General features: G+C 36.4%; 1 protein-coding gene across 16 annotated transcripts in view; it reads left to right on the forward strand.

The window, feature by feature from the left end:
• UBE2W (ubiquitin conjugating enzyme E2 W) overlaps nt 1-14,954 on the forward strand; it is a 91,494-nt gene that overhangs the window by 44,001 nt on the left and 32,539 nt on the right. For 6 of the 16 annotated variants that reach the window (XR_015140728.1, XM_086336469.1, XM_086336478.1 and 3 more), the window contains exons 4-5: nt 4,905-5,060; nt 8,653-8,728. Coding sequence is in view for 15 of the 16 variants with exons in the window: in XM_086336469.1 (XP_086192595.1) it covers nt 4,905-5,060; nt 8,653-8,728 (232 nt within the window). In the remaining variant the exon portion in view is untranslated. Of the gene's footprint in view, nt 1-4,904; nt 5,061-5,533; nt 5,581-8,652; nt 8,729-13,194; nt 13,290-14,954 lie in introns of those variants that run through there. The other 10 variants (XM_086336465.1, XM_086336464.1, XM_086336466.1 and 7 more) reach the window with 3 other exon arrangements.

Below are 14,954 nucleotides of genomic sequence, written 5' to 3' on the forward strand. Positions count from 1 at the left end.
CAGCAGTTTCATAGCATTATCTTTATTGAGATCTAATTTATTTCATTCTGCTCAGGAGACTTGGCTTTGATCTCTGGGCCAGGAAGATCCCCTGGAGGAGAAAATGGCAAGCCACTCCAGTATTTTGCCAGGACAATCCCATGGACAGAGGAGCCTTGTGGGGTACTGTCCATAGGGTTATAAAGAGTCAGACATGACTGAGACACTGAGCACATTGTTACTGATAGATATAATTGAGTTAAATGGTCCTTCAAACACAGCTGTACCCAAGTCTCTCAGGGGGTCTTCTGCAATTGGGCAGGACAATCTCTTGTTTTAAGACTTTTCCTTTTAATTATCAGGTTTACTTTAGCTCTCTTCATGGAAATTGGAGAAGGCAATGGCAACCCACTCCAGTACTCTTGCCTGGAAACTCCCATGGACAGAGGAGCCTGGTAGGCTGCAGTCCATGGGGTCGCTAGGAGTTGGACACGACTGAGCGACTTCACTTTGACTTTTCCCTTTCATGCATTGGAGGAGGAAATGGCAACCCACTCCAGTATTCTTGCCTGGAGAATCCCAAGGACAGAGGAGCCTGGTAGGCTGCCATGTGTGGGGTCCCACAGAGTTGGGACATGACTGAAGCGACTTAGCAGCAGCAACTTCATGGAAATGGAGGGTGAATGTCCAGAATTTAAAGGACAAAAAAAATGCAGTGTATAAAGTCATTCCTTTGAGAAAAAATTCCTCTTCCTGTCTTATATTCAGTTCAGTTCAGTCACTCAGTTGTGTCTGACTGCATGCGACCCCATGGACTGCAGCACGCCAGGCCTCCCTGTCCATCACCAACCCCCAGAGCCTACCCAAATTCATGTCCATCACATCAGTGATCCAGCCATCTTATCCTCTCTCATCCCCTTCTCCTCACGCCTTTGATCTTTCCCAGCATCAGGATCTTTTCAAATGAGTCAGTTCTTTGCATCACGTGGCCAAAATATTGGAGTTTCAGCTTCAATATCAGTCCTTCCAATGAACACCCAGGACTGATCTCCTTTAGGATGGACTGGTTGGAGCTCCTTGCAGTCCAGGGGACTCTCAAGAGTCTTCTCCAACACCACAGTTCAAAACCATCAATTCTTCAGTGCTGAGCTTTCTTCACAGTCCAACTCTCACATCCATCCATGACTACTGGAAAAACCACAGCTTTGACTAGACGAACCTTTTTGGCAAAGTAATGTCTCTACTTTTTAATGCTGTCTAGGTTGGTCATAACTTTCCTTCCAAGGAACAAGCGTCTTTTAATTTCACGGCTGCCCTCACCATCTGCAGTGATTTTGGAGCCCCCAAAATGAAGTCTGTCACTGTTTACATTGTTTCCCCATCTGTTTGCCATGAAGTGATGGGACCAGATGCGATGATCTTTTCTTGTTTTCTGAATGTTGAGTTCTAAGCCAACTTTTTCACTCTCCTCTGTGACTTTCATCAAGAGGCTCTTTAATGCTTCTTCGCTTTCTGCCATGAGGGTAGTATCATTGCATATCTGAGGTTATTTATATTTTTCTGGCAATCTTGATTCCAGCTTGTGCTTCATCCAGCCTGGCATTTTGCTTGATATACTCTGCATATAAGTTAAATAAGCAGTGTGACAATATACAGCCTTGATGTACTCCTTTCCCAATTTGGAACCAGTCTGTTGTTCCATGTCCAGTTCTAACTGTTGCTTCTTGACCTGCATACAGGTTTCTCAAGAGGCAGGTCAGGTGGTCTGGTATTCCCATGTCTTTCAGAATTTTCCACAGTTTGTTGAGATCCACACAGTCAAACTTTGGCATAGTCAATAAAGCAGAAATAGATGTTTTTCTGGAACTCTGTTGCTTTTTCCATGATCCAGCAAATGTTGGCAATTTGATCTCTGGTTCCTCTACCTTTTCTAAATCCAGACTACACATCTGGAAGTTCACAGTTCACATACGTTGAAGCCTGACTTGGGAAATTTTGAGCATTACTTTACTAGCGTGTGAGATGAGTGCAATTGTGTGGTAGTTTGAGCACTCTTTGGCATTGCCTTTCCTTGAGATTGGAATGAAAACTGACCTTTTCCAGTCCTGTGGCCACTGCTGAGTTTTCCAGATTTGCTGGCATATTGAGTGCAGCACTTTCACAGCATCATCTTTTAAGATTTGAAATAGCTTAACTGGGGTTCCATCACCTCCAACTAGCTTTGTTTGTAGTGATGCTTCCTAAGGCCCACTTGACTTTGCATTCCAGGATGTCTTGCTCTAGGTGACTGATCACACCATTGTTATCTGGGTCATGAAGATCTTTTTTTTTTAATAGTTCTAATGTGTATTCTTGCCATCTCTTCTTAATATCTTCTGCTTCTATTAGGTCCATACCATTTCTGTCCTTTACTGTGCTCAGCTTTGCATGAAATATTCCCTTGGTATCTCTAATTTTCTTGAAGAGATCTCTAGTCTTTCCCATTCTATTGTTTTCCTCTATTTCTTTGCATTGATCACTGAGGAAGGCTTTCTTATCTCTCCTTGCTATTCTTTGGAATTCTGCATTCACATGGTATATCTTTCCTTTTCTCGTTTGCCTTTCGCTTCTCTTTTCTTAGCTGTTTGTAAGCCCTCCTCAGACAACCATTTTGCCTTTTTGCATTTCTTTTTCTTGGGGATGGTCTTGATCACTGCCTCCTGTACATTGTCATGAACCTCATCCGTAGTTCTTCAGGCACTCTGTCTATCAGATCTAATCCCTTGAATCTATTCTTCCACTGTATAATCATAAGGGATTTGATTTAGGTCATACTTGAATGGTCTAGTGGTTTTCTCTACTTTCTTCAATTTAAGTCTGAATTTGGCAATAAGGAGGTCATGATCTGAGCCGCAGTCAGCTCCCAGTCTTGTTTTTGCTGACTGTATAGAGTGTCTCCTTCTTTGGCTGCAAAGAATATAATCAGTCTGATTTTGGTATTGACCGTCTGGTGATATCCATGTGTAGAGTCTTGCTTGTGTTGTTGGAATCTTATATTAGCTTCAACTGAAGAAATGGGTCCCATATGTTAGCAGTAGAAAAAAAATAGTAGAAGACACCTACTCATATGAAAGCGTGCTTTGTTAAATGTAAGTGTTTGTAAAATTGTACTAAAATCAGATTTATAGGTAGATATTTAAAAGCAAAACGTAACTTATGGTAGTTTACTGTAATATATCCTGTATTAAAATATAGCATACCTTATTGTGGCTACACTTTTTTTACTGGCTCTCTTCTGCTTTATAAAGGAAAAAAGGGGGGGATATACCTAGAGCAGTATATTTCATCAGTTTTTTATCACTTAAGGTAGGGTTTTTTCCTTATGAAGATTTTGCTGTATTCAAGTATGAGGCAATTTGTGGGGCTGAGATACACTTACTGTTAAGTCTGGTTTGGGAACTACTAGTTTATGTTTGATGTGCTAAGACACTTCAGTCATGTCCCACCTCTTTGCGATCCCATGGACTGTAGCCTGCCAGGCTCCTGTGTCCATGGGATTCTGCAGGCAACAATACAGGGATGGGTAGCCATTCTCTTCTCCAGCGGATCTTCCCAACCCAGGGATCAAACCCATGTCTCTTATGGTTTCTGCATTGGCAGGCAGGTTCTTTACCACTTGAGTTTTATAAAAATACCATCATACCTAGTGAATCAAAATCTGTCAAAGTGGGGCTCTTGAATTTGTATTTTTAGCCAGATCTCCAGATGATTTTTTTTTTCCCCCTAAGAGCCAGATGGGGGACTTTGCTGGCAGTTCAGTGGTTAGGACTCCATGTTTGCACTGCAGGGCGCCTGGGTTCCATCTCTGGTCAGGAAACCAAGATCCTGAATGACACGAGGCACAGCCAGAAACTTTTAAAAGGGGTGAGGGGGCAGATCAAGAAATAAGAGTTACTGCTAAGAATTGCTGCAACAGTAAAAATGGTGCATCATACTGCAGTATAAAATTCACTTAGAGGATTGATGGTTAATTTTATATCAAAGTGGTTTATTATGAACTAACATATCCAAGCTTTGTTAAATATGAGACTTCTACTTTGATCTAGTTTGGCCTGTGCTTACAGATTCCTTGGAATATATGAATTTACTCTCCTGCCTATTCAGATGCTCAGACAGATATGTTTCAGAAGCAGCACTATTGATATTCTGAATGTATTAGGGCTAAGGAAGGAAATAATAGATTTATTGTCTTTCAAAACAGTGCTAAGGGAAGATGGATAAAGGAGAAAACTGGTAGAAGAATTGAGTCAAAGAAAAAGCAGAGAAAAAGAGCAAATAATTGGGAGACTCATTCAACCTTTGCTTTTTCATCCAAGCACATAGGTCTTTACTCCTTAATAAGTAGTAATTTGAAATTGTTCATCATACTGAAGTTTGAGTTTAGATGAGGTAGAATATATAGCAGTCATTTCCTTTTATGTATATGGCACCTTAGATAATAGCATTGTCGTCAGTAGGAGGAGTGTTCCTATTACATGTAATTTATATTGTCCTAAAATTGAACACTAGGATTTGGAATTTTAGTGTATTTGATTTCTGTATGTGGAGAACAATGAGTAGAATTTGAAAAACCGTTCTTGTACATACAGTTGTCTTTCACTAGTCTAAAATTGCTTGGTAATTTAGAAAATTTAAAAGTAATTTGTGAAAAATAGCTGAAATATAAACTAGATAATCTGAAGGTTTTTTTCCTACTACATGGTTATTCATATTAGTAAAACCATTACTTATTCAATTAATAAGAATAAAATATAAGCAGTTGTTTATCTTGTTCCTGGCATTGATTTTGTTTGTTTTCAATTTGGTTTTTAAAATATTAACTTATATGGAGAATATTTTATTTTTTGGTAATACAGATAAAATTAATGGTTTTTGTTCTTTCTTAGGTCATGTTTACTGGTGAAAATATTCCTGTTCATCCTCATGTTTATAGCAATGGTCATATCTGTTTATCCATTCTAACAGAAGACTGGTCCCCAGCGCTCTCAGTCCAGTCAGTTTGTCTTAGCATTATTAGCATGCTTTCCAGCTGCAAAGAAAAGGTAGGACTTTTCAGAACTATTCAGGTAATAGCTTTTCTTCTAGTTCAGTTAGAGAAACTATTTTAATATAAAATTTATTTGAAGAAAGTACTTAATGCTTTTTACTGTGAAATTATAGAGGATGTTTAGTAGTAGATTGGAAAATAATTTAATAATAGACATCAGACTTTATATTTCTTAAATAGGAAATGCCTTCAGATGTTCTTAAACAATCTAAGTTTTATTTCTGTAAGCATGCACAGGGCAAAAGTGTATAAGAAATTATGGTTTCTAGATTTCACTGTGGGAAGCCCCAGAAACAAGCCTTCTGGCTCCCCTCGCCTCTCTGCTGGTTTCTACTCTATAAGCCTGCTTTAGGGAATTTTCCAGGAACCGGAGCTCTCCTATCATAAAGACTAGACTGAAGGCGGCAGACTAAATTACTAATAGAATTTTCAGGACTTTTCCTCTTATTCTCCTTTACTAATCTACAGATTCTGTCTGATGGAGAAAGGGGGAAAAGACCAGAAAGAAAAATCATGTGAGTTAAATTTAGAATACCCTTTTAAAGTATCTAAATCCTCTGTTTCCAGCCCTCTTTGTCATTCCTGCTTGATGGTTAGTGTCTCAATATTCTTGTATTTCTACATTTTAAAGCTTCTCTTCTCCATAGTGAGGGTGAGGGGAGGGTTTTGTTTTGTATTCTGTTTAAAGGAGAAATGAATTTATCTTAGAGATCAGGGAGCTGTAGGGTTATTCATTTATTGTAGCAGAGCTTTTTTTCCATTTGAACTGTCACTTTTACCAAATAACTATTTAGAGAACATTGAAGAGAGTACTTCATTTTTAAATGGTAGCTTATCTAGATTTTGAAACACTCTAGGTCACTTGTTTGCAAAGTGAGTTTCTTAGAATGTGAGTTCCATAGGAGGTTTCATGGTGTTCAGTTTATAAGAAAAAATTTTGTTCAAATAAGAATGGGAAATAATGGGTTAAATTGCATATATATTTATTAATTCCAATGTGAGAGCCTTTAATATGCAATTTTATGTACCACAAGAGAAGGAAAGAAACTTCTTGCAGTTAAACTATCACATACCCTTAGTTGAAAGACGATCCCCATATGGGTAAAATAATAAGAAAAAAAATGTACATCTTAGAATAGATGAAAGAGGGTACATTTCATCTAATGTTGCTGCTAAGTTGCTTCAGTCGTGCCTGACTCTGTGCGACTCCATAGACAGCGGCCCACCCAGGCTCCTCCATCCATGGGATTTTCCAGGCAAGAGTACTGGAGTGGGGTGCCATTGCCTTCTCCGATCATCTAATGTTAGTATCACCTAACTTGAGTTTCCTCTTGGTTGTTGGTTTTTCTTGGCTACATTTTAGGCTACACTTGAGCTTTTGTTAACCCCAAGGGCTTGGAAACAAGTTTTATTCATTTATTGCTTCCATATTTTCTCCTCTCCCAGCCTCCAACCCCAACACATACTTAGGTGTGGCACAGAGCAGTTTACAATTACAAAGGTTTCTCTTAATTTTAATGCCTATAGAAAGATGAGGCAGTAACTATAGGATTTAATAAGTTAAGATTAATGCCAGTGGTGTTTGTGCATAGTTCTTACATGTGCCTTATGATTATTAGATCTGTTTACATTTAAATGCAATGATTTACTATTAAAAACTAGAAAATGGTTTTGTTCTCTAACTCCTTCATCCTTTTCTAACCCTCATCTTTCCCCTCACTTTCTAGTTGTCTCTTAGTGTTTCTTGCATAGTGTAAGACTAATCATTCCATTTAAATTATTGATAAATTATATTATATAATATAAACTATAAATTATAATTTATTCAACCAAAATGATAATCTGGAAGTTAGATTCTGACAGCATTAGTTTTGTGAAAAATGATAAAATTCAGACATTATTAGGACCCTACTATGTGCCCTTGTTACTGTGCTAAGTACCAGGTTACTAAGATGAAGAGGAAGCATGCTCAGGCATGAGAGGAATCTAGCATGAAACAGACTTTTAAAAAAGTCTTTTAAAATTCACTGGAAATTGTTCTGTTAAAACAGGTGAGTTTTATTCTGTACTGGACATGGATATATGAATTTCACTTTAATAGTCAACTCTCAGAATACAAATTTTAATTTTACCAGAGACATTTTTTAGTCATAATTCTTCTGTTCCAGTTTCCTTTTTCATAGTCAAGAATGGTTCCCTAGACTGAAGGCTTTTAAATCCATTATGTCTGCAGATTAAAGATCATTTCTGATATTGAGATCAGGGACCTTTCAGTAACCTACACTTTAGTCTCAGTGATCTTGTGATATAGATAGTCCAAACTTTCCAGCTTGTATTCCATTCTTAAAACAATTTAGCTAATCCAATTTTTTGTATACTTTAGTTTTTTAAGAAACACATCTCCTAGTCATTTACTAATTTGCTTATATTCTTGATAAAAGCAAACAGAATGAATTTTCCCCCTTTCTTTTGATTTTTGAAGATTGGGTTGTGGTAAATGAGTTTATAAGATTGTTACAGCAGTAGCAGTTTATTCTACATGAGCACAGGTTATGACTTTACAAGACAGGCAATAGCAGACCATCAGTTCTTTGAAGTAGGCATCTAATTTCATGGTAATTTTTCAGGAATTTTCTCTAAACTGTATAAACAGGATGATCTTGGAATAGCTGTTCACTGTCTTATGCTCTACTTGTTCTGTTAAATTACTATGATTGCTATCTCATAAGAGTTAGATCATAGTTTTGTATATGGATTTTGGAAGCATCAAGTGAGACTGACTGTCAGTTTTGCTTTCCGCTGCGTCGGTAGTCCTGTTCACCATTGCTATTTAGTTGGACCTGTCACATATCCACTAACCTGCCTTCAGTGGCTCTAATACGCATTTCACATGTTTCCAAATCTTTGTAGAGAGGCACATATTTCTTGTGTTTGATCCACATCTAATAGTTTTCAAGAAAATTCTTTTACAACCTATCTTCACTGTTGTTGGCATCACTATTTCTGATGTAGCTCCCCTGTAGCGCTGCCATATGCTTCTAATAGTGTGCTGGCCTGGACATATGTGTAGCAGAAATGCTAATGTATCTCTCCCTTCATTTCCTCTTACATACATTTTGGAAACTGAATCCTTTAGTTTCTCCTTAACTATACTTTTTTTACAGGAGAGCAATAATCCTTTGTTTATAAATTGCTAGAATTTCTCAGACAAAGCTAGTTAGGTAGACTTTTGTTTTGACTAGCTCATAAAAATAATTATTAAATTATTTCTAGGGAGACAAGATAAATAAAACTAGAATTCTTTAGAACCTAATGCTGCCACTATGGTTGATTGTCATTCTCGAGTAATCCCACTGGAAGCTAACCCAAATCACATATGCATATCTATGTTGGAAAAAAAAAAAAAAAAACAATTTCAGTGTTTTAGAGGCTACATTTCCTGGAATATATTTTTTTTCAGTTGTGACATCAGCACTTATATCGTTTCTTATACATTCTATAATAATTTTGCCTAGAGGTTTTTATTAAAACTATCTCCTTATGTTTTCCTGTTTTGTAACTTACCTATTTACACTTTTTCATTTCAGAGACGACCACCAGATAATTCTTTTTATGTTCGAACATGTAACAAGAATCCAAAGAAAACAAAATGGTGGTATCATGGTAAGCAGTTTTATTTAGAATGATAATTTTTCAGTATTTATGTTTGAAAGATTATAAATCTGCTTGGGAAAAAGAAGGAATTATATAATGGATGTTGTGGATAAGTTAGACCAGATTTTTAATGGAGCATATAAAATCATGGCCATCATACAAGTAGAATCTAAAATTGCTTGAATATTCTGCCCTACTATTTTATTACAAAAAAGAAGTACTTAATAATAATAAATCAAATTAGAACTAGCCTATTTGGAAACCTATTACTGGAGATAGAAGTTATGATGCCAGTGTACTCAGTTGTGGTACTGTTGTTAGCGGGTAGAATGTCAGGTTGTTAGAGATGGCCTATTAACTTAAAGAAAGCTGTTCCTAATCTAATAGTTATTCCTAAAAAAATCTGAGGTTCTACTGATTGTAGCTTTATGAATACGTTATTTTTAATATTTTAATTTCTGTTTTTGTTGGGTGATGGTCACTTAATAATTGAAGGTTGCTAGCACGTTTTCTAAACTGCTTCCTCAAAGAGGTGTTTGAAATTAAAAACAGAAAAGAAACCATAAAATTATTATTTTGAAATATTATAAAAATGTATATTCTTTACAAATTATTGCTTTAATGTGTAGTTCAGTAGAAATTCAGTTCAATGATAGAATGGGTGCTTTTAAGGTTTGGAAGAAAGATAAGAAAGCAGGTTTGTTTTTTTTTTTTTTTTTAATTAAGATATTGAAGGAGGATAAGTCTACCAAACACCAAAAGATAATAGTGTAAGAACAGACATCAAAATAGAATTACTCTTTTCTAGGCCTTATTGTATATAAGTTTTGAATATGTGATAAATAAATGTATCACAAACCAATGAGAAGGGAAAAATTATTTAGTAAGTAATCCTGTTAGAAAATTGGTATTTTGGGGAAAGAAGATTTTATCTTTTCATATAGAAAATATTTCCTTGGATTGAATTAATAAGCCTTTTAAAAACTACATACAGTAGAATTCTGGAGGAAGGAAGAAAGAACTTCTGAACTTAAAAGGAGTCACAGATTAAACATTTAGATATATGAAAATGTAAATCTTATATAAAAGCTTGGGGAAAAACCTCAAATCACAGTCAATGTAAAGTCAAAAAATAAAATGTGGAAAACAGCTTTGTAAAAATAAAGAGCATTTATAATTGCTACTCAAGAATAAATTAATTACAAGCATGGGCAAAAAAGTTCAACATGGTAAAATAATTAAATTTTAATATTTTGAAACTTATTGGCAGTCTTATAAAATTAGTGTGGTGTTGAAGGAGGAGGATAAAGAGCTTACTAAAACTGCTTATTCGCTGGTGGTATAGCAGTGGTAGTCGCTCAGTTGAGTCTGACTCTCGCAACTCCATAGGCTGTAGCCTATCAGGCTCCTCTGTACGTGGAGTTCTCCAGGCACGAACGCTGGAGTGGGTTGCCATTCCTTTCTCCAGGGGATCTTTCTGACCCAGGGATCAAACCTGGCTTTCCTGCATTGCAGGCAGATTCTTTACCATCTGAGCCACCAGGGAAGCCTGGTGGTATAGCAAGTTGAGTTCATCTCAGTCGTGTCCGACTCTTTGAGACCCCATGGACTGCAGCACACCAGGCCGCCCTGTCCATCACCAACTCCTGGAGTTTACTCAAACTCATGTCCATTGAGTCAGTGATGCCATCCAACCATCTCATCCTCTGTTGTCCCCTTCTCCTGCCTTCAATCTTTCCCAGCATCAGGGTCTTTTCAAATGAGTCAGTTCTTCACATCACATGGCCAAATTATTGGAGTTTCAGCTTCAGCATCAGTCCTTCCAATGAATATTCAGGACTGATTTCCTTTAGGATGGACTGGTTGGATCTCCTTGCAGTCCAACGGACTCAAGAGTCTTCAACACCACAGCTTAAAACCATCAATTCTTCGGTGCTCAGCTTTCTTTATAGTCCAACTCTCACATCCATACATGACTACTGGAAAAACTATATCCTTGACTAGACAGACCTTTGTTGGTAAAATAAAGTCTTTGCTTTTTAATATGCTGTCTAGGTTGGTCATAACTTTTTCTCCAAGGAGCAAGCGTCTTTTAATTTCATGACTGCCCTCACCATCTATAGTGATTTTGGAGCCCCAAAAATGAAGTCTGTCACTGTTTCCATTGTTTCCCCATCTGTTTGCTGTGAAGTGGTGGGACCAGATGCCATGATCTTAGTTTTCTGAATGTTGAGTTTTAAGCCAACTTTTTCACTCTCCTCTTTCACTTTCTGCCATAAGGGTGGTGTCATCTGCATATCTGAGGTAGCAAGTTAATCTTTTAAGAAAGCAACAGCTTCTCTTCTCTTGTCTTTTAGGACTAAGGACTGAGTTGTCTCTTCCCTCTGTGCCTTTACAAAAAACGTTTTCCAAAACAAAAACAAAAACATTCCTTGAGTGTCACAGTCCCCTTTACCTTTCATAAGTTCTTTAAATTATCAGAGATTAAGATAAGTCAATCAAGAATGTTGAGAAACCTAAACTACATCAAACATTTTTTAAAATGTCAAAGTTGGCAAGATAGTTGTCATTCTATTTCTGACCCAACCTCACTAATAATAGAAAAATTCCCCTATTATCTTTTCCACAGTATTTTTTTTCCTTTTTTCCCCCCACAGTGTTTTAAAACCACTTTTAAGTTTTTGTTTTTGTTAAGCTTGAGAAGAAATTGTCTTAGAGTGATGGAATTTAGAAAATACATATATTTTGAAAGTATAGTCCTCTTTGCCACTCTGTCCCACCCCATTGTTAGATAATATATTTCCATTTTCTTTTCTATTCCACAGGGAAATTTCAAAAAGATAATCATCTTTGAAGCTCTCTAATGTTGTCTTGTTATGTTGAAAGCACTTACAAGAAGGCCTTTACTTAAGAATACTTCTAGAATTTATTACTGCCTGCTTTTGAATAAGAAAACTTACATAAGTCAGGAAATATAATAATTCTTTAAAATATACTTCATAGATGTTGTTTTTCATAGTTAGTAGTTTTTATGTGTTACTTGAGAAATCTATTTTTATAACTGAAGTAGAAAAGTCTTAATTGTTTAAAGATGGATCATCTCCAAGTTAGCGAAGAATTTTTTTCTTTTAAAGGCTTTTTAAACTAAACCTCTTACTTAATGTAAAATAGTATAGAGTTTGTGTAGGAATTCATCTTCCCAATAAACAGATTGAAAGTATCCCTGCCCCCATACGAATTAGCCATTTTAAAAAGGCACCTGATTCTAATTCAACTAAACCATGACTTTCTTGGTCTTGTTTCTTGTTGCAGATACAGATACTTTTTTTTCATTTACAGATAATCTTGTTTAAAACATCCTCAGTTTATTCTTTGGGCTTCCCAGTGGTAAAAAGTCCATCTGCCAGTGCAGGAAACGCATGAGACGTAGGTTCAATACTCGAGTTGGGAAGATTCGCTGGAGGAGAAAATGGCAACCCACTCCAGTATTCTTGCCTGCCAGTGCATGGGGTTACAATGAGTCAGACACTGGAAAACACTCACCCCCACTCACCCTCCTCCGCACCCCCATTCTTACGTTGATAGTTTTCTGCTCTTGGCTTGAACCTTGTATGCCTGGGTCATTCGTCTCCTGCATTCTCCGTTAAGTGGATGGTTTTCCTCCATGAATGACTGTCATATGAAGTCAGTGAAGGGTAGTGTTCATTACACTTTGAGATGATAGAGCTCCCACCCTGTCATTCAGGTAGTTGAGTACAGGGACTCTTCCTTGAACTCTTCCTTCATCTTTCCATAGCTAAAGCATTTCAGCTGTTTAGTTTCTATTGTCTTTTCTACATTCCACGATAACAGTTACAAACAATATGAAAAATAGTTCGCCTTGGCATTATAGTTGAATTTGGAAGAATCTTATCAAAAAAGGTAATCATACTCATTCATTAAGCACAACCACATCAGCTTTGTTTTGAAACTTTGGAAATTTCAGCTTACATTTTTCTGCTTAGCCGCTTTAGTTCCAAAAGATCTGTAATGGTTGTGTTCTCTTTAGAATGTGAGTTCCAAGAAATATGGGCTCTAGTTATTTTCTTATCATCACCTTAATTCTGAAAGGATTGCAAGGTCAGAGCAATGTCAAGATGTGACCTGCAATGGTAAACAAAAGATCAGACACTAAACAAAGGCTTGCTTGGTGTTGGAAGAACTCACTGAAACATTTATCATTCTAGTTTCTAGAAACCACGCAGAATTGTAAGCCTCAGGTGTCAAACTCCACAGCCATTCTGTGTGGTGCTGACCAACATACTTGGGTCAGCATGGGCCAGGGTGTTTGTCAGGTGTAATCAAAGAGGCAAGAGAGATTTGGGTTCAGATTAGTGACATCTGTGTACCTTAGAAGGAGCTTCCAGGATGTATAATGGACTCATTATTAATGAAAAACAACAAATCTGAAGTTGAGTTGATCTCCTTTTGTTTAGATGAGAAGGAGTCAGCTGACATACCACAATTGAGCTGCCCAATACCAGTGTTGAAAAGAAGCCCAAGTTTAAATTTGTGATCTTCCACATTATTAGGACTCCTTGAAAATTAGGCCAGTCATCCTAGCCCACTGTTACTTTGTACACATCACATCTTATATTACATTTCTTTTTAGATTTTTCTCCAGCACGCCATAAGTTATTAAAGTATAAAAAGTCATTGGTGTGTGAATATATATTGTTTTGTTAATTACTTGAAGTTGACTATCAACCTGTTGCCCAGAACTCTTTCACTTTCTATTCACTAAGAAATTAAGGCCATACCTGCATTGGAATGTAAATATTCTGTGTTGCCAGTTAAGGTAGGGGTCCATATGCATTGAAAAATCATTTGAGCTGAGAATAGGGTTAAAAAATTAAAGGGACCTAACCAAAATAGGTAATAAGACAACTCTCCTCAGCATACAAAAGGACTGAGGAATTAATCTACAATTCAGATCTAGAATTTTCCTTAGAAAATAGATCTATACCCAGTCTAGTGTACAGATTAATGATTGAACCTGAGTTTTGGATCATAAAGAAAATGTAATTGTTCTTGAAAAAGATAAAAAAAATACCTGTTTATGACATCATAAAAATATTTCAGTGAGATAGCCAAGTAGAATCCATTGATAATACCTGTCTGTTTCCTGGGATCAATATTAAATATAAACGACTTAGTGTCATAAATGATCGCTTTTCACTGATGAGAGTGTAGATCTGTGGTTCCTGAAACATTTTCCTTAAGGTGATAGATAAATGAACAGTATAGTTTAAGATGACTATTGAGTATTGGCTCCAGAAAACTAGACTTATAAGAACTAAATTGACATAATGTTTAGATATTATGTCCAGTAGACTGATGAGATGGTAATTTGGGGAAGAGTAGAGGAATGTTTTTGTATAAAACTACAGAGTACATTCTGGTTCCATTCAACTGGAACATTTCCTTTAGGACAGTAAGGATTATAAGGGGATAGGAACGCAAAATTATCTCAGGGTAGTATAACAATTCCTTTTCTCCTTGCTTGATATGTATCTGAAGGTTTACCTCTGTTAGTTGTGAACCTTTTTATTTGTACTACCTTTTAGTGTTATACAACCACTTTCTAAATTCCTGAGTCCAAACTTTCACTCAGTTTAATTCTTTGCCCTTTATTTTCTGTGGGATAGCAGTTCTGTGATCTACTGTGTAATCTTTCTTGAATCAGTTCATCAGAGGAAAACTTTTAATTCCCTAAACTGTTGAGACACAAACTTAACTGTAAAGATTTATTTTTGTTTTTCTTGGAAGTGGAATCCCACTTCATATCTACTGACCTCTTACTCTGTTCCTTTGCTTCTTGTCTTCTGTCCATGGGTATATTCAGGGAGGTGATTTCCAATAAAATGTGATAGTTTTTATACTTTGGGGAAAATTAAGTGATCTCCTAATGTAGTTCTCTCATTCATAATTTCCAGAGACCCAGTGAAGTTAGCCATGGTAGGTGTCACCTTTTAAGAACTGCTAATTTGTATATTATATTTGAGGATATAATTTTAGTAGGGTCTTCTCTAGTTCCAGAAAAAGTTTAAGTGGTTTATGATAAGATTTTTTTTTAGGCCATAATTTTGCCACAAATATTGTAGCCAAGAGGTTAAACATAATTGTGTTCTTTCACCACCTTTTATAGACCTATACTTGTCTTGACCCAAGATAGGTTAACTCTAACAACCTTTTT

The sequence above is a fragment of the Bos grunniens genome, chromosome 14 (genome assembly GCF_055505025.1).
Source record: "Bos grunniens cultivar Pamir isolate PY7600 chromosome 14, Bosgru_T2T1.0, whole genome shotgun sequence".
Taxonomy (NCBI): domain Eukaryota; kingdom Metazoa; phylum Chordata; class Mammalia; order Artiodactyla; family Bovidae; genus Bos; species Bos grunniens.